Source organism: Gadus macrocephalus, chromosome 1 (genome assembly GCF_031168955.1).
Source record: "Gadus macrocephalus chromosome 1, ASM3116895v1".
Classification (NCBI taxonomy): domain Eukaryota; kingdom Metazoa; phylum Chordata; class Actinopteri; order Gadiformes; family Gadidae; genus Gadus; species Gadus macrocephalus.
In genome coordinates this window covers 6,168,980-6,188,979 of record NC_082382.1, presented here as the reverse complement: position 1 = coordinate 6,188,979, position 20,000 = coordinate 6,168,980, and the positions used below count along the sequence as shown (strand labels likewise).

The following is a 20,000-nucleotide window of genomic DNA, read 5'->3' as shown; positions in this document are numbered from 1 at the left end:
CCTTTGTCGACTGCCATTCTCGGGATGATGAGGAGGAGTACTACGGCAGCGATCCGCGACCCCGGAGCCTCGCTTTTGAGGATAAAGACCCCAAACTGCAATTGGGTCTTGACGCCGTGTCTCTGGCCAGCACCACTAGCAGCCAACGCACGCCACAATGTCGGATCTGTTTCCAAGGCCCAGAGCAGGTAACTAGGGGCTCCTACAACCATCCTGTCCCACATCCCCCTCTCCTCTCCTCCTCCCCCTCTCCTTTCCTCTCCTCTCCTCCCATCTCCTCTCCTCTCCTATGCTCTCCTCTTCTCCTCTTACTCCTCCTCTTCTCCTCTCCACCTCTCCACTCCACTCCTCTCCTCTTCTCTTTTATCTTCTCCTCTCCTCCTCTCCTCTCCTCTCCTTCCCTACCACTGCCTCATTTTTTAAAATGGCAGAACATTGATTTCACTTGAGGCTGGCCTTCAGCATTCTATTTTTTATTGTTGTACATATTTCTCCCTGTGAATGTGTTCATTTAAGTAAAATCGACGGTAATGGCAGCCTTTCAAAAACAACGAAAATCTTGCCAGCATAGCAGCAAAGAAACATGATTGCGTTAGGGGAGGGAATATTCACGAGTTACAACAATTAGGGAAATGTAAACAAGGAAAGAGTTTTGAAGTTGTTTGTTTTTACAATGTTCACTAATATGACTAAACTTCCGAACGATAACAATAAGCAGGGAATTTAACTCTCAGGTCCCACACCAGATGTGCAGTAATCTGTAGCACGTGAGCCAGGTGTGGAGTCCAAGATGGAGATGATCAGTAACAACGTACCTCCAACGATAACCCACGTGGCTCCAAGCGCTCAGTCACGTCCCCAGACAGGCTGTCACTCCACTGTTGTCAGAGAGAGCGTAGTAAAGAGAGGCGCCCAGTGCCCCCAGCATCAGCCGTACGTCGGCTGGGAGGAGGCACCATAGTGGGGCACAGCGATCACCCCTCTCCCCTCCCCCGCGGCCCGGGTCAGCATCTCCCCCTCACCCGGGCTCATTCTCCGCTGCTCCGGGGCCCCCGTCAGCAGGTGACTCATCGTGAGGGGGGGCTCCGACGCCGCCACTTTTAGCTGGAGACAAAGAGAGCCACAAACAGAGCAGAGCGGCAGCACCGTGTGGCGGCCGCCGCTGCTCTCACAGGCAGCCTGACTCACGGCCCCGCACAGAGGGACCGGTGGACCCGTCGCTGGGTGGTTGCCGGGCAGGATTGGAAGGTTAGGTCGGGGTTTGGGGGTTGGGTGCGTTTTGGGTTGAGTTGGTAGGTTGTGTTTGGGATCAGGTTAGTGTGGTTAAAGGGCTGTGAGGAGGTTGGGGGCGGTTTGTTTGGTTGTATTGAGGTTATGTTGGGGCTGGGTTCGACTGGGTTGGGTTCATGTGGTGTATTCTATTTAGGTATTTAGTCGGATAGCGTTAGATAGCGCTTAGGGCGGTGATAAGCTTGGTAAAGATAGGTATAGTTAGGTTATCTTACGCTTGAGTTAACTGAGGTTGGCTTTGGTTAAGTTATTGCTGGGTTTAGTTACATAGAGTTGGAATAGGGTTAATCCGGTTAGGGTTGATAAGGTGGAGGTAAGGGTTAGGCTGGGTTGAGTCAATGTTGAGTTTGGTTCGGGGTAGAGTGAGGCTTGGGAGGTCAGTATGGACGGGTTATGATGAGCTTGGGTTCAGTGAGGTTAGGTTCATATAGGATAGCTTTGAGTGGGTGGAGTTAAAGTGGAAGTTCAACTTCTTTGTTTGTCAAATGCACAACAAAAGAATAGGCAGAAGCCGCCATTGCTGGCATTGACATCAATGCCAGCCAATCCTTCCAAGTTTGAGTTTGGTAAGGTAAGTATCATTTTGGGAAGGATTTGGTTTGCTGGTGAGCTGGTTACAGTGAGGTTAACCTATCTTGATCAGGTGATGTTGGGTTAGGTGTGGGGAGGATAATCTGCAGACGGGTTGAGTCTGGTTCGGGTTGTGGTGAGGTTCAGCTATGGTTTTGGTTTATTAAGACAGATTAGTTTTGGGTTAGTTGATTGTTGGAGTTAGGCAGAACAAGGGGGTGGGTCATGCTGCCATCATGGGGATAGGCTCCAGAGTAGACATGATGGTCTCTGCAGGCTGAAGGCAGTATGAGCCCTGCGAAGCGGCCTGTCACAGCCCTCACTAATGCTCATTCTACAGCAGCTGGGCCATTGACTCCACTTAAATCGGTCTTGATTCCCAATAGGTCTCCACGTCTTGCTTGCAAGCACAAACTTGTGCACACGCACATAGTGACTGGAATAATGCAAGTTTATAGAAGTGGACCTGGCCCTCTCCACTTGCATCCCTCTCAGAGTCACCATTGCTGTTGTTAAAGGGACTCCTGAGATCCAACTCCTCCTCAGGTCTGGTTGAGGACCAGGGTTTGTCTCTGTAGACGCACCATCCTACTGCACCCCTTCACACTCCAGGTGGGTGGAGTGACAGGTCTGTTCACCAATGGGCCGCCCCGTAGTCAACGTTCTGCTGATTAATGTGCTGCCACTTCCTGCTCCTTGAGACCATCTGTGTTCCTCAGCGTTCAGAGACACTGGAGGGTTTTCAATTCAATTCAGAGAAGACACTGAACTTTGTACTGGCTATTTAAAGGAATTGGCCGATATATCTGTGAATGACGTTTGCATGTCTTAGCCGGATTCAGACTAGTTGTTTAGTTCCAGATTCATAGTTGTTCATCTAGAAGGGCAGTTGGCTGGGTAAGCATTAGCTTTCCTTTGACTCTCCCTCTTCGACCCTTGCAGAGTTACAGTAGCCCAGCTCCTGTTCATGTGAATACAAATTAATATAGAATAGTTGCCTATTCAAAACGAGGGCCATCAACAACAAAAGATTCTAGTTTGTCTAAAATCAAACCAATATTCTGGCACTGTTTTCAGTGCTGTGATCATGAGGCTAACGGGTAGCTAACAGCTAGACGGTCTAGACCTCTCCATAGACCACCAGAAGCCTCTGATTATATTGTTATTGTGAATTGATATCATGTATGTAGTCTGTATGTATTAAGCAGCATATTAGCTGAAAAGGGGGGACACAACTACCATCAATGTTCTGTCAATGTATAGGAATTATCATCATCACCATCATTATCTTCATCACCACCAACATCACCTTCAATACAAATTCTTAATGACAATAATGGCCTGGCAAGTAGCAGGACTTCCTGTGGGAACAAGTGCTGGTATAGAATAAATAAATATACATCTATACACATAAGAACGGGCAAGCCAGACATACAGATGGACACTTGATAAAACAAGGGAGCACCAGAGACACATTAGGAAATAAACCCCATTAACAGGAAAGTCCTCGTACAACAGAGAGCACAGACCAGGGTAGTATCATCTAGACAACAGGGCAATGGGCAATAAACAATACAGAAGGCATCACAGAGGACATACGGCAGTACACATGAAGGGACCTAAATCACACGTAGCAAGAGAGGGAAGACCCGGGCTGGAACACGCAGGGTAAATCATGTGAAGCATGTGTGATAGTAAAGTAGATATACATGTAAACAAAGTGAAAGTTAAATTAAACAACAAGAACCAAATACCTGTTCATCCCATATTCATGACATCCCAATATCCCCCCCCCCCCGAGAGAGTGTTTGCTCTCTCACTCTCCCTCACTCTATCTCACTCTCTCTTACCTCCTCTAACTCTCTTCCATAGGACTATGCGACCACAGCTTGATATTTTAAAAGGGTTAGGCTTTCATATTTCCGTTCTGTTGCTCTTTGACCTCTGACCTGGGTCCTCTTTGTAATGTCACTGGACAAGTGTTTCTATTTATTTGTAAAGTTTGAGACACGTGACAAAGGAAGAAACTTCTTGTCTGCGTGAGGAGGTTGAAGGAGAGGGGAGACCACAGGGCAGGACTAGAAGAACGGTTCACTGGTTCACCGACGCTGTCAGGACACATGGGTACTGGTCAAAACTGTAGCTGATAGCTTGTCATAACCGTTAGCCATAGCACAGTGGATGGGGAACACCACCCACTATGGTGTAGCTGTTAGCTTGTTGTAGCTGTTAGCCATAGCACAGTGGATGGGGAACACCACCCACTATGGTGTAGCTGTTAGCTTGTTGTAGCTGTTAGCTATAGCACAGTGGATGGGGAACACCACCCACTATGGTGTAGCTGTTAGCTTGTTGTAGCTGTTAGCCATAGCACAGTGGATGGGAAGCAGCACTCACTAGGGTGTAGCTGTTAGCCATTGCACAGTGGATGGGGAACACCACTCACTAGGGTGTAGCTGTTAGCCATAGCACCACTCACTAGGGTGTAGCTGTTAGTCATAGCACAGTTGATGGGGAACACCACTCACCATGGGACAGGCTGCTTACCCCACTAGACAGGTTTGGTAGAGAAGAGGTATTAATAATATTATACAAGAATCGTAACATATATTTGTAGCTCTGCTCAAATTTTTTGTTTTCAAAGCCAGCTCATTCTTTCAGTTGCGAGATGGTTAACCATCTCTAGGTGAGGGATGGTTAAGTTAAGGTAGTAGGTGAGATATGGATAAAGGTCCCATGGCATGCTACTTCATGGATGCTTTAATATAGATATTAGTGGGCCCCTAACACAGTATTTGAAGACGTTCCCGAAATTCAGCCCTGGTGCAGAATTACAGCCACTACGAGCCAATCGCACATTGAGCTTTCCCCAAACGCTCCATTTCGGTGTCTGTAGCTTTAAAGCAAATCAGGAGGAGAGAGGCGGGTCAAGGAGGAGGGTGGGGTTGTGGCCCTGAGCAGCTTGCGGCCACGGTACCATGCGCTCTGTTTACAGTGGATGTATCGCAATGGCGAGGCGCACACAGCCTTTAGCCGTGTTCTGTAAATATTCTAGAACACTACGGGTGCTCCGGCGGGAGTCCTGGAGCTCTATATCTAAATAATATCATATTATACATAGATATCTATATCATATAATATATATCATCACGGCCAAAAGCTGTATGCCTCCAGACGATATTATGAATCACAAACGACTGCGTCGGGTTCTCCGACATCTCGGGTTCTTCCACTTCCACATTAATCTGAAGTAGACTGCCGGGCGGTGGTGCTTTGTGGCGGTGGTGCCTCGCGGCAGCGGGGCTCCGGCAGGAGACAATTGCGGGCAACAATCTCTTTCTCCTCCATGTCGCAGTTCATGTACTTCAGGGAGTCAAAGTCAAAGTTCCTTTCCTCCAATTTTTTCTCAACCATGGCTGAGATAACCCCAACTACAGTCTCGTTTGGGAAATACCAGAGTCGTCAAAGAACCCACGTGTTATGCGCCATAACACCAACAGCAGAACGGTTATCCAAATAAAAAGGAAGTGTACAACACTTGCGTTACAGTGTGTGTAATCACACACACACACACACACACACACGCATGTGGCGCTCGCATAGTCGTAGTCATTGGCAGGGTAAATTATCTGGGGTGGCAAGGCAGAGAAAGGGGCGGTGGCATCTCCCCTTATGACGGCATACGGGGAAAACTCCAAAACGGCGCGTCTGAGCTTCGTTTTTTCAGAGGCGGAGCAGAATGCCTAGAGCTCGTTTTACACCCAACGAAATTTCTAGCTACTGGGGGAGCATAGGTAGGCGAGGGAAACTCATATTAATGTTAGAAAACCTCAGAAAGTGAAATTTTCATGCCATCTTTTAGTTGAGACATTAGGTGAGTGATGGTTAAGTTAAGGTAATAGGTTGGTGATGGTTAAATTAAAGTATAAGGTTAAAGATGGTCAAGTTACGGTAATAGGTTGGTGATGGTTAAGTTGAGGTATTAGGATAGAGGTGGTTGCTGCTGTTACACCTACCATAACCCTACTGCTGCTAGACCCACCATAACCCTACTGCTGCTAGACCCACCATAACCCTACTGCTGTTAGACCCACCATAACCCTACTGCTGCTAGACCCACCATAACCCTACTGCTGCTAGACCCACCATAACCCTACTGCTGTTAGACCCACCATAACCCTACTGCTGCTAGACCCACCATAACCCTACTGCTGCTAGACCCACCATAACCCTACTGCTGCTAGACCCACCATAACCCTACTGCTGCTAGACCCACCATAACCCTACTGCTGCTAGACCCACCATAACCCTACACCATAACACTACTGCTGCTAGACCCACCATAACCCTACTGCTGCTAGACCCACCATAATCCTAAATTAGGCAAGGCAAGGCAACTTTATTTATATAGCACTTTTCATACACAAGGCAGACTCAAAGTGCTTCACATATAAACATTGTCATACAATAAAATAAAATAATAGATAAGTAAAAGAAAACATATGCAAAGAAATGAGTAAAATAGAAAGTTAAAAAGGCATTTTAGTAATAAAATAGAAAATAAAGGCAAAGCTAAAAAAGCTTTTTAGAAAGTGCAATGCATTTAAGATTTAGCAGAAAGCTAAAGCAAACATAAAAGTATTCAGTCTTGTTTTAAAGGTGCTCAGAGTTGGGGCAAGTCTTAAATCCTCAGGGAGTTTATTCCAGCTATTTGTTGCGTAGTAACTAAATCCTGCTTTCCCATGTTTCGTGTTTACTCTGGGGATAATTAGCAGATTGGTCTCAGGAGATCTTAGTGGTCTAGAAGGCTTATGTAGTGGAAGCATATCAGTTAAATATCTTGGGCCTAAACCAGGATTTATAGGTTAACAACATGATTTTAAAATCATTTCTCTGACCTACAGGAAGCCAATTTAACGATTTAAGAATTGGTGTAATGTTACATTTTTTTGGTCTTTGTTAGAACTCTAGCAGAAGCATTCTGAACAAGCTGAAGCTTCCTTATAGTTTGTTTTTGGAGACCTGTAAGGAGATCGTTGCTGTAAACAAGCTTACTAGTGATAAAGGACATGAGCCCTCTAAGTCTTGATACATTTTTAAGGTGATAATATGCAGATTTTGTAACTGATTTGATGTGACTGTCGAAATGTAAATCTCAATCCATGATAACCCCTCGATTTCTGGCTTTGATTGAGGTTTTCAGGGACAGAGAGTGTTGAGTTATTTTACGCCTTTCCGTTTTAGAACCAAATACAATTATCTCTGTTTTGTCCTCATTTAGTTGAAGGAAATTTCGGCACATCCAGTCTTTAACTTGCTCAATGCACTGGCACAGCAGATCTATGGGCCGATAGTCATTTGGTGATAGCAATACATAGATTTGCGTGTCATCAGCATAGCAATGATGGTTAATATTGTTATTTTCCATGATTTGCCCTAGTGGGAGCATGTAGATGTTGAATAAAGTGGGTTCTAAGATCGAACCTTGTGGGACTCCACATGTCACGTTGGTTGATTCTGATACAAAGTCGCCAATGGAAACAAAGTACCGGTAGTTCCTATTTTGTAGGTAGGACCTGAACCAATTTAAGACTGTGCCTGAATGCCCCACCCAGTTTTCTAACCTGTCCAAAAGTATTGTATGGTCTACAGTGTCGAATGCAGCACTGAGGTCTAGTAGCATTAGTATTGAGGTTTTGCCAGAGTCTGTGTTAAGACGGATGTTGTGCGCCTCCTGCAGGGGGAGCTGTTGAGCCCGTGTCGCTGCGACGGCTCGGTGCGCTGCACCCACCAGCCCTGCCTCATCCGCTGGATCTCCGAGAGGGGCTCCTGGAGCTGTGAGCTCTGCTACTTCAAGTACCAGGTCCTGGCGATCAGCACCAAGAACCCCCTGCAGGTAACGCACCACGCTCCACTGGGAAGGCTGAGGGGGAGATAGGATCACCCTGAGATATCTAGTGAGAAAATAACGAGAAACAATTGAATCAATTCATGCTCCACAGAATCAATAAGTGTATCATGCGACGATTCAATTTGAACTACTGATCTCCAGCAGATGCAGACCTACATATACTCTTAGATGTTTGGCAGACGCTAACAAAGGGAAATCTCTGCAACAACAAATCTCATTTCCATGTCCAATTGGTGTTTTTTTATTTGAAAAACTCTCACAGCCCTGAGCCACGCCCCTACCCCCACAGCCACGCCCCTACTCCCACAGCCACGCCCCTACCCCCACAGCCACGCCCCTACCCTCACAGCCCTGAGCCACGCCCCTACCCCCACAGCCACGCCCCTACCCTCACAGCCCTGAGACACGCCCCTACCCCCACAGCCACGCCCCTACCCCCACAGCCACGCCCCTACCCCCACAGCCACGCCCCTACCCTCACAGCCCTGAGCCACGCCCCTACCCCCACAGCCACGCCCCTACCCCCACAGCCACGCCCCTACCCTCACAGCCACGCCCTTACCCTCACAGCCACGCCCCTACCCTCACAGCCTTGAGAAACGCCCCAACCCCCACAGCCCTCTGCCCTGAGAAAATTCAATTACATTTATTCTTATTTTATTTGTTGTACGTTGTCAATCACTGGCACAAAAAAAAAAGGAAGCCACCAAAAACATTTCCCTGCAAATTGCGCTTCGTACAGCGAAGTGTGACCCAGGAAGCCTGGTCAGATGTTGGTCATTCCAACAGTGTGTAGACCCCGCTCCCTGGAGCTCAGAGCCAGGTCTTGATCGGGGCGGGGCCTCTCTATCCCCAGTGGCAGGCCATCTCTCTGACCGTGATCGAGAAGGTCCAGATCGCCGCCATCATCCTGGGCTCGCTGTTCCTCATCGCCAGCATCTCCTGGCTCATCTGGTCCTCCCTCAGCCCCTCGGCCAAGTGGCAGCGGCAGGACCTGCTCTTCCAGATCTGCTACGGCATGTACGGCTTCATGGACATCGTGTGCATAGGTACGTGGGCTCTCTTTTCCACATAAGACTCAAGACTCACCTGTTCAGAGTTCACCTGGACTCTGCATAGCCACCCCCTTCCCCCTCCTACTACTTATTGTATGTTGTACGTCCTGGCACTTAATGTAAGCATTTCTTGGATGTCGTACCTACTTGTGTAGCATCTTATCCTAGCTATCTTTGTTGTGTACGGGGAATGGGTTAACCTACTGTTTGTGGACGCTTTGCACTTGGCTCTATGAACATCTTTACTGTACCCACAGAGATATATTGTTTCTCCTCCTTCGGGCAAATTATTGTACGTTGCTTTGGATAAAAGCATCTGCTAAATGCCCCAAATGTTAATTTAAATGTAAATCTCTCAAAACAACATGTAGACGGAAGGTTTGATCTCTCTTTGCGGTTGTTTGTATTGTAACCTTTTAATAGTACTATGCTGTCCCGTACCTTCTGTTGTGACACTCAAGCTTTCCTGGGATTAATAAAGTTCGATCTTCTCTTCAGACAGAGGCGAGAGTAAACGGACCGATTCTGGGGTATAAAAGCCCTGCCACGTTGTAGTGCTGTAACAGGTTTCTCAAGGCATTGTACACCTGGGTTGTACTGATTCTAAAATCCAGATCTCCAATGCTGGGACAGGGCTTTAGTGGACCGAACCGAGAATACAGAGGGGCTCCATCTCTGAACAAACAAACGGTTTGAGTCCTAAAGAAGAGCTATCTCAGAGGAAGATCACACATAGCCCAATGACAAGAAGCATACAAAGACAGCCCATACGAATCAGCAAGGCAGCATGCGATATATGGACCGGGAGGAATGATGCATAATATAATCAGCCAAGAGATGTGAGAAATTGAGCATATTTCCATCTCGTGTTGACATTGATAACGATTATGTAAGAATTATATGGAGGGCGTGGATGACTAATAGCGAGACTACAGGATATAAGTAAAGAAGACACAAGAAAGACCAACATACGAACATATGTGCAGGTATTAGCTGTCGAATCCCACCTGTGTTGACGCCCAGGTCCAGGAAGAGAGAGTGTATTGTGAAAAGAGGCCTGCGGGGAGGAGCAGATAGAGTGTTAGGAGGATGGAGAGTAGAGCCTGTAAGAGACAACACAGCGACAGATGGCACCACACACCAGCGCTGCTCTGCCTATTGCCAAGTGACTATTCTAATCTAACGCCACCATGGGGATCGGTGTGTGTGTGTGTGTGTGTGTGTGTGTGTGTGTGTGTGTGTGTGTGTGTGTGTGTGTGTGTGTGTGTGTGTGTGTGTGAGAGTGTGTGTGTGTGTTTGTGTGTGTGTGTGTGTTGGTGACTGCTGGCCATATTTCAACACATACTTGCCAACGTGCATGATCTATACTGAACCATTTCATGCGATTTTGGTTGTTTTAGAATTCAGTAATATTCACCCCTATCCTCAATCTCCGATCCCCCCTCACTCCTCACCCGCCCCACTCCCTCTCTCTCTCCCTCTTCCCCAACTCTCTCCCCCCCTCTCTCTCTCTCTCTCCCTCTCTCTCTGTCTATCTCTCTCTCTCTCTCTCTCTCTCTCTCTCTCTCTCTCTCTCTCTCTCTCTCTCTCTTTCTCTCTCTCTCTATCTCTCTCTCTCTATCTCTCTCTCTCTCTCTCTCTCTCTCTCTCTCTCTCTCTCTCTCTCTCGCCCTCTCTCTCTCTCTCTCCCCCTCTATCTCCCCCCCCCCATGGTTCTCCCACCAGGCCTCATAATCCACGAGGGCTCGTCCGTGTACCGGATCTTCAAGCGCTGGCAGGCTGTCAACCAGCAGTGGAAGGTCCTGAACTACGAGAAGGCCAAGGACCTGGGCGACCCGCTCAGCTCCAGCAGCAAGGCGGGGGGCCGCGCCGGCCGTGGCAACGCCCCCCACGGCCTGGGCAGCGGCGGGGGGCCGGGCGGGGTGGCGGGCGTGGGGGCGGGCCGCCAGAGCAGGAGGCTCAGGACTATTCTGAACCAGCACTGTGGCTACACCATCCTGCACATCCTGAGCCAGCTGCGGCCCCACGACCCCCGGCTCGGCGCGGCCGCCAGCCGCGAGGTGGTGATGAGGGTCACCACCGTGTGAGGGCCCCCCACAGCGCCGCGCCGGCTCAGGGCCACAGACTCAGTGACACGAGGCAGCAGCTCCAGGCCCGTCTGGACGAGGGGCCCGTCTGGAGGGCCACGAGACGCTACGACCCGGACCGGAGGATTATCCCATCGCACTCTGCTCAGCCTGGTGCTCCTTTAGAGAAGAACTGAGGAGGGGGAGGCTGAGGGTGATGAAGATGAGGAGGGTGATGATGATGATGATGATGAGGATGATGTGGATGAAGATGATGATGATAATGATGATGATGATGATGACGATGATGATGATGATGATGATGAAGGTGATGTTAGTGAAGGTGATGGTGACGATAGTGGCGATGCCGATAACAAGAACGATGATGATTTCGGGGTGATGATGGTGGTGGTAGTGGAGGTGAAGATGGAGAGGAAAATAATACGTAAGACATCAAGCGTGAAAATGTGAAAAGTTAAAAAAATAAGTAAACAGGCTTTATATCCAAGAAGACCTTTTCCAGTTCAATACCAGAATGCACAAGACATGGTCTGCATCATTTGATCCGTTTGTTTGTATCTTTTATTTTTGCATTGTTTTCTTAACCACTTTTCTTTTGGATTTTATGATAATCATGTAACTTCATACATTTCCAATCAGCAATGTGTAATTATCTTACAATTATTATCTTACAATTTATAAGAGCTAATGATTAACAGACCGACAACTGGGGAGCAAAACACAATCACTCCACAAACGACAACACAACTACAGAGGTGTCCAAACAAAGCACACCACAAACAACAGCAACACAACTACAGAGGTGTCCTAACAAAACACACCACAAACAACAGCAACAACAAAAACAAATACAGAAGTGTACTAACAAAACACACCACAAACAACAGCAACACAACTACAGAGGTTTCCTAACAAAACACACCACAAACAACATCAACAACACAAATACAGAAGTGTACTAACAAAACAAACCACAAACAACACAACAACAACACACATAAAGAGGTGTACTAACAAAACACACCATAAACAACACAACAACAACAACACAAATAAAGAGGTGTACTAACAAAAGACACCACAGACAACAGCAACAACAACACAAATACAGAAGTGTCCTACAAAACAGACCACAAACAACAACACAAATACAGAGGGGGCATACACCAAATATCTCCGCAATAACAAAACGTATGTACATTTCACAGGGGATTTTGCATGGGTATATAATTTTATCCTTCATCACATTACATACGCACATAACAAATTTGCTCTATTTCGAATGGTGCTTGCCAAAATGAACACTTTGAAACATCTCTCATTGCACCAACCTTTTGTCCATGACAAATGACAGTGTGTTACGGCTATTTCAGCTAAATACAGAATGTTGCTGCTGTGTGCTGATTTGATAACAAGTAAACTATTGAATTAAAATAGGGATCAGATGATCTCTTACCATTCAGTCTCAACCCTGTCTCCTTCTTCAAGCACGCGTGACAAACACACCGACTCAAGAAGCAGGAATGAAGACTCAAACATCGGCTGTATCAGCAGAATAAGAAGCAGATCTATGATGTGATTGTTAAAATGAGACATTACTAGTTGACTAACTTACACATACTGCATATAATAAATGTTTTGCATAATTTAAACTACAATTATGTAAATTGAATTATGTAGTACCAACACAAACACACACACACACACACACACACACACACACACACACACACACACACACACACACACACACACACACACACACACACACACACACACACACACACACACACACACACACGAGCACGTTCACTACAAACCACAAACATTAACCAGGTACAACGTTTGATAAAAGAGATATAACAGGTTTGGGCGAATGTTTATTTGAATTGTTTATTTGAATCATTAAGCGCAGAAGCGTCTCAGACTCTACTACAGGAGTGCCCAACCAGTCGATCGCGGTCGACCAGTAGACTGCCGACAGATCCCAAGTCGACCGCGATAGGTGAAGAAAAAAAAAATACATTTTTTTTTTAAAGTATTTGGGCGGGACATATACGCGCAGTAGCGCATGCACTGTCAACAGTAGTTGAAAGCCGTCAACAGTAGTTACGCACTCCTAAACGTTGACATGGCTGAGGGGAAACGAGCTAAGACCTACCATTTTCACCCTGAGTGGGAGGAAGATTATTGCTAATTGTTGAGAAGGTGCCGTGCGCAGACAGAATGAAACCCCCACTGAACCCCCCCCCCCCCCTCCCCCCCCACTTGGAGGTAGGTTTGCAATGTTGACACTAGACTGGGAGATCTCGGGAGGTTGGCTACTTGAAAAGTAGATCTTGGGTCAAAAAAGGTTGGGCACCCCTGCTCTACTACATCAAAATGTGATGGTGTTTGTCGCCCTCTAGTGGTATTCTCCAGACATGTCCTCCCTGATTTTATGATTCTTTATTTTAGTTTGGTATAGTTTATGCCGCGAGAGGGCGATGTTAATGTCAGGAGCCTCCTTCTAGTCGGGAACCAAATGGGACATTTTTTAAAAACGCTTCATGGATGTTAAATCAATTGGTCCGACTTCAGCTGTAATTCGTTTATGACGAAAAATAAATATTGCCACAAGGCAATACACCGGGATCATTCCAAGTAGGCCTATACCGGGACAGTCCCATGGACCTATAAAGGACAGTACCAGTATCTGGCATTGCGTTGGAATGTGACTTTGACCCCTCCCTCCAACCTGCTGCCCGGCTCAGTTCCAGAAAAGCTCTAACGCACCGAAGTCTCCGACGGACCAAGTCTCCTACAGCGCACTAGTTGAATGGGGAAGCTAAACAGATTGAACTCCAGATAGTTAGGTAGTTGGTACCCGGAGTCACGTTGGAGTTCGGCTCGTTGGCCGAAGAAACAGAAATGAAGAGATTCAGAGGAGCGACCGCAAAGCTGTTCTCCTCCCGAAGAGCCGGTGAGTTGAGGTCCATTTACACCTGGCAGGTTTCTATCCTCACGGGGTCACAGCATTCCTCTTCGAGTGAAAGCAGAAGTCTGTCTGAGTTTTACAAAATCGTATGTCAAAAAAAAAGAAAAGTGTGTTTACTTTTGGTTTCTTTCTTTGGAGTTCAGTATTGATTTGACTTTATTTCCTCCTGATTACGCATCACTCTGCCTCCTCCATCACGTTCTAGCTAATACTTTTTGTGGCCTTTTTGTTTTATTTGTTTTATTTAAATCGACAACAACGTCTGATTGCCTTAACTCCCTAATTATTCTTAGTCTGTAACGTCAATGGTCCAAGACATTTTCCCATGTGTTTTTGTGTACGCTAGATGAGTGGTGTTTGTGATTGAGTGTGTGTAATCCTGCATAACTACCGGTGTGCCAACAGACAGTAAATCCCATCCTGAGAATGTCCACATCCCATCACTCCCTCCCAGTGTTCCCAGCGACCAACCGCCCCCCCACCAAGCGGACAGTAAGTCATCATTAAAACACACATGTGAAACGCTTAGGTCCTAGGTACAACAACCGTTTCGTGATGTTATTAAAAGGGTAATAACCTTGTACCCTGAGTGCAGGCCCTATGTGACACGAGGCATTTGGAGGACAGGTAACAGGTTATAACATTGAACCAGTGGGAACCGGTTAGATATATAACTGTGCACAACTTTCAGCAGGAACTTCACACATGTTCTCTAATTTTTGGAAATGCATCCCAATAATCTCCCCCTCCTAATATTATAATGCATTTGCGTTTCCAGTGTATGTGTGTGACGGCGTCAGCGCGTCGGCGGGGGAGCGGGATGTGATCCAGACCCACCACACCCACGCGGGCCCCCCCCCCGGGTTCCTCCAGGGGTCCGACGCTACGGTGGCCAGCACCTACTTCGACCAGAGGGTTCCTGTCCCAGAGGACCACGGCAGGGTAGGCGGTGGGGACGGAGGACGGCCCCACCTCTGTCCCCACGAACTGAAAGAATCAGGCCCATTTCTACCCCTTACCCCTCCCCCTTACCCCTCCCCCTTGTTTTGAAGGGGTAAGGGGAAGGGGGAAGGGGGAAGCCCCTAAGGGGTATTGGGCCAAAGGCCCAATCACATTTCTACCCCCTACCCCTTCCCCTTCCCCTTACCCCTTCAAAACAAGGGGGAGGGGGAAGGGGAAGGGGGAAGGGGTAGAAATGGGATTGGGCCTCAGAGTCACTTTGATTACATCTTACACAAGAGTCATGTTCTGAGGCTTGGTTCCTCAACAGCCACATACTGTAGCAGCAACAATACAGGATAAAGTAAATTAGAGGAAAAAATATGTAAAAATAAGTAGAAATAAGTAGCAGAAATGGTTAAAAGTCTAAATAATGCCATGTACAGTAGTTGTTCTATAATAGTCAGACGGTGTTGATAATAGATATATATCTATATATCTATAATAATATTAGAATAATGACCAGGTGTGTCGTGTGTCTCTCGCGTCCTGTGGCCCTCTAGATGGGCTTCAGTCTCCGCAAGCTGTGGGCCTTCAGCGGGCCGGGCTTCCTGATGAGCATCGCCTACCTGGACCCCGGCAACATCGAGTCGGACCTCCAGTCTGGGGCTAAAGCCGGCTTCAAGGTAGGAACCCTCACACACAGACACACACACATAACAGACAAGACAATACATCAGAAAAAAAAGAAAAAAGAAATACATACATTCATCATAACATTACAGCAACAGGCGACAACATTTAAGGCCCATCGGCGTGCATTTGATCTGGGATTGAGGGCCTTGTTCAGTTCGAGGATTGACAAAAGAGTGCTTCAGTCTAACCTTTTTGAATGTTGGAACCGTATATCTCCGGTTTGATGGTAGTAGATTGTACTCTGTGTTTAGGAAGTGGTTGGGGTCAGAGGAAATGTTGTTAGTCAACCTCAGTATGTTTTTAATGGTAGGCTGATTCATACAGTTTCTGAGGTGGTTGACCTACTATCTTTGAGCAGTTTTTCAACTGGTGGAGCAGTTTGGAGGTTTTTGGGGGTTACCGTACTGTAAAGCACTCATAAACAGAATGACAGTCAGACGGTGAGCCAATGACAATCTCTTCTGTTTTCTTGGTGTTGTTCATGCCTAGTTGGTGAAACTCAGGTTTTTCAGAGTTACTTAACAGAGATAATAAAACAGTATTGTCAGAGTATTTGAGCATTTATTGATTTGCTGTATCTGTACGCCAATCATCGGTGTAGGATGTAAAAAGCATGGCTGAACTCACACAGCCCCAGGGGGTCCCAACATTGGGTGAAATGGCAGTTGAAGGGGTTTTGTTTGCCTTTACAAATTTTACTCTCCTTTTATGTTTTTGAAGGCTCTTGCATAGGTGTTGGGTTTGTCTAAATGTTAAGAAATAATATGAACAAAGGAGGCAACAGCGTCTTCAGTGCCACAGCCCTGCTTATCGGCAAATGGATATGGGTCGAGATTATTGTCTGTTGTACGGATGAAATGTCGCAGCAAAATTCTTTCGAGGGATTTCATAATTACTGAGGTTAGTGCTATGGGTCGGAAATCCTTATGGTCCTTTGAACATGGAATCTTGGGCAAAGGTCTAACATGTGAGGTTTTCCATGACAGCGGGACCGTGTGTGTGTCCACATAAGCCTGAAATATGTGTTACTACACTGGAGCCAGCTGGGTTGCAAAGTTCCTCAACAGAAAAGCGCTGCATCCATAGTCTAGCAGCTTTCTCTGTGTTTTCCTAACATCTTCCACAGTGATAACAATTCTGTCTTAGGCTGCAGGTATAACAGTTTTAAGAATTTCTTTGCACTTAACAGGATAATCTAGAGATTCAAATCTATCAAAAAAAGTATTACGTTTGTCGGAAAAAAACGAAGTACATAATCTGTTACTATGGATTTAGATACGGATGACATTCCTGTCATTGAATTCATATCCTACACCTTTTTCAAGTTATTGGTTCTGAAGTATCTTCTAGATGCTGTCTGTGTGTTATTTTTCAGCCTGTTTCATCCAGAATCTTAGTTTTTGCATCTACTAACTTAAAAATAAAGTAATAAAGAAAGTTTATTACTTTCTTCATGTCATTAGTTATATACGATTTATTTTTGGGATATATTTCAATATACTTGGTGGGGAAAACCAATTGTACATAAAAAAACAATATAATCATTTGTAACTGTAGTTATTTAATTTAGTAAACCCTACTGAAATGTGTCCCAGTCTGTCAGTTCAAAAAGGCTTTCAGTGGTTCTTTATGTTCATTTGTCCATGTCCTTATCACTTTCTTTTTGGGTTTACTGCTCTTAAGTTTAGTCTGGTACACTGGAATCATGTGCACAACATTATGATCCAGATTTAACATAGACGGCTCACCCTGCGTTCACACCAAAAGATGCAAAAAGATGCCGCGCGGCACGATCCCATTCAAAGTGAATGTAGAGACGCGTAGCGGGTTTGCTGCCGGAGCACTTTTGCGGCGATTTTGCGGCGCGACAAAAGCTGCTCGAGTTGAAATATTTCAACTTTTCTGCGACAAATCATTTGTCCAAGATATTGTCTTTTCTTGTTTTGTCTTTAATGTACTGTTTAAATCCAGGTATCATAGTCTCCAGACGACACTAATTCAAATCCCCGAGCACTATTGTCAGTGCGTCGGGGACCATTGGTTTGTAATTCATGAACACAGTCCGATATTGTACCAGCTGCCAGTGACGCTTTGCCGCTCGGAGGCACATATACAACAAAGAGCAAAATACACCCAAATTCTCGAGGCAAATAAAAAAGGTCTTAACAACGTGCAGAGAATTTCAACATTGGGGTCACAGATCTTATATTTCACTGAGTGCGCACGGCACCAAAGATCGTTCATATATTCCCAGATGCCACCTCCTTTAGTTTTTCCTGAGCCAGCTGAATCTCTGTCTGCGCGCACTAAAGTCTATCCGGGCACTACAAAGAGGTTATCGGGCATAAACGATGGCAACCAGCTTTCCGTGAAGCAAAATAAAGATGCTTCATGAAATTTGTTACAGTACCTTTTGTATGTCTGTATTGCGTCTATTTTGTTGTTCAAAGAGCGCAGGTCAGTGAGGATGATGGAGGGGAGGGGAGGCCGATTGCGTCTCCGTCGCAGGCGGTTCCGAATGCCTCCTCTCCTTCCTTGTTTCTTTTTCCGTTTAGTTCTGATCACCTCCTAAGGGATGTCATCCGACATCAAACGGTAGCAGTGGCTTGATGTCTTCTGTGTTCGCTTAGGTTGAAGCTCCACTGAGCCTCTGGCCAGTACGAGCTTATAGGCCGTGGCTCCTCGCCACACCTGTCCGGGATGCCGCTCAGGTGTGCATTTGTTCGCACTGCCAGACATGGTCCACAAATTGCAATTATCCAACACACACACACACACACACACACACACACACACACGCATACTATTTAAAGCCCTAATGTCCATTTTATTTGATGTTGACGAGCCAATAAAGACTTAATTGGTTGAGATGAGTTGAAAGTAAACTCATCTCAACCAGAGATAGTGACCACTGTTGTGGTCACTATCCACAACAGTCTCAGTAGCGGGCGCTGATGTGCAGGCATCTCCCCCCTAATGTTCGGCGTGTGGCTCAGGAGGTAGAGCGGCTTGGCTGGTAACCGGAAGGTCGCTAGTTCAATCCCCGGCTCCTCCTAGTGAGGTGTCTCTGAGCAAGGCACCTCACCCTGACTGCTCCTTCAGAGCTGGCCCCTGGTTACAGAAGCACTGTATAAATGTAGTCCATTTTTCATTGAATGGAGCACACTCATCTCAGTAAATGTCCCGCTCCTCCCTGTCCACCTACTGTCCTCCTGACACAGCCTAGTCACAACCCTTTAATATTTAAACGCTTTATATTGGTACCCTAACCCTTTTTAAATGTGCTGGCTGTGTGCTTCTGAAATGGTCAATGTACTGCATCTTTATGATAGAGCATTTACAGCTACTGTCTATTAAAAAGGCCTCTACATCTACACACACACACACACACACACACTCACACACACACACACACACACACACACACACACACACACACACACACACACACACACACACACACACACACACACACACACACACACAAACACGCACTCACGCACGCACACACACACACACACACACACACACACACACACACACACACACACACACACACACACACACACACACACACACAGCTACACACAACTACACATCTACACACACACAAAAATACACAAATACACACACACACACACACACTGAAAGCGGTGTCAATCATTCAAGGTCTTAAAGATCTTATCAGGTGCATCATTTGAGGATGCTCAGGTACAGCTCAACACAGAGAAAAGGGAATTAAACCAGCAACCTTCGAGTTGCAAGACGACCTGATGCCGTGTTGCTCTGACCTGCGAGGAAGATACGGGCCAGGGTGTCCAACCACTGTCACCGCCTGGCTTAAGTTAAACATCTCCTAACAATTTACAACGGTCAAAAGGACTTTGTTGTGCTGATTTTGCTGAAGAGAGTTCAGCAGGAGATCTTGGCCCTCAGGATATGAGTCCCTGTGTCTTATCATAAAAGTACTGGCATGTACTTTACTATCACAGGCTCTGTGCTGATGTGGTACCATTGATTCCACAAGAGGAGGTGCTATGGATCAAATGTACTGGTAACAATGTGTTGGTGAGGCTCGGAGAGACAGTTACTAGGGCTGGGAAAAACAGGTCGGGGAGAGACAGTTACCGGGGCTGGGAGAGACAGGTCTGGGAAAGACAGTTACCGGGGCTGGGAGAGACAGGGCTGGGAGAGACAGTTAACAGGGCTGGGAGAGACAGTTAACAGGTCTTCGAGAGACAGTTACCAGGTCTTGGAGAGATGGTTACGAGGTCATGGAGAGACGATTACCAGGTCTGGGAGAGACAGTTACCAGGTCATTGAGAAACCGTTACCAGGTCTGGGAGAGACATGGTAACCAGGTCATGGAGAGACGGTTACAAGGTCATGGAGAAATGGTTACCAGGTCTGGGAGACACAGTTACGAGGTCTGGGAGAGACATGGTAACCAGATCAGGGAGAGATGGTTACCAGGT

General features: G+C 46.5%; 2 protein-coding genes across 3 annotated transcripts in view; both read left to right on the top strand.

The window, feature by feature from the left end:
* The window catches only part of marchf9 (membrane-associated ring finger (C3HC4) 9), a 13,740-nt gene extending 1,358 nt beyond the window's left edge, over positions 1–12,382 (top strand). Inside the window, exons 1-5 of one of the 2 annotated variants that reach the window (XM_060056157.1) lie at positions 1–188; positions 7,601–7,756; positions 8,628–8,820; positions 10,552–11,668; positions 11,817–12,382. The exon at positions 1–188 is cut by the window's left edge and continues 1,358 nt beyond it. In XM_060056157.1, coding sequence (XP_059912140.1) covers positions 1–188; positions 7,601–7,756; positions 8,628–8,820; positions 10,552–10,913 — 899 coding nt within the window. In that variant the 3' untranslated portion in view covers positions 10,914–11,668; positions 11,817–12,382. Of the gene's footprint in view, positions 189–7,600; positions 7,757–8,627; positions 8,821–10,551; positions 11,669–11,715 lie in introns of both variants that reach the window. The other variant, XM_060056155.1, reaches the window with a different exon arrangement.
* Positions 12,383–13,306: 924 nt separating this feature from the next.
* Positions 13,307–20,000, top strand: part of LOC132460796 (natural resistance-associated macrophage protein 2-like) — an 18,642-nt gene continuing 11,948 nt past the window's right edge. The window contains exons 1-4 of the mRNA XM_060055658.1: positions 13,307–13,875; positions 14,296–14,382; positions 14,669–14,832; positions 15,393–15,515. Of these exons, the coding sequence (XP_059911641.1) occupies positions 13,824–13,875; positions 14,296–14,382; positions 14,669–14,832; positions 15,393–15,515 (426 nt within the window). The 5' untranslated portion in view covers positions 13,307–13,823. The remainder of the gene's footprint in view (positions 13,876–14,295; positions 14,383–14,668; positions 14,833–15,392; positions 15,516–20,000) is intronic.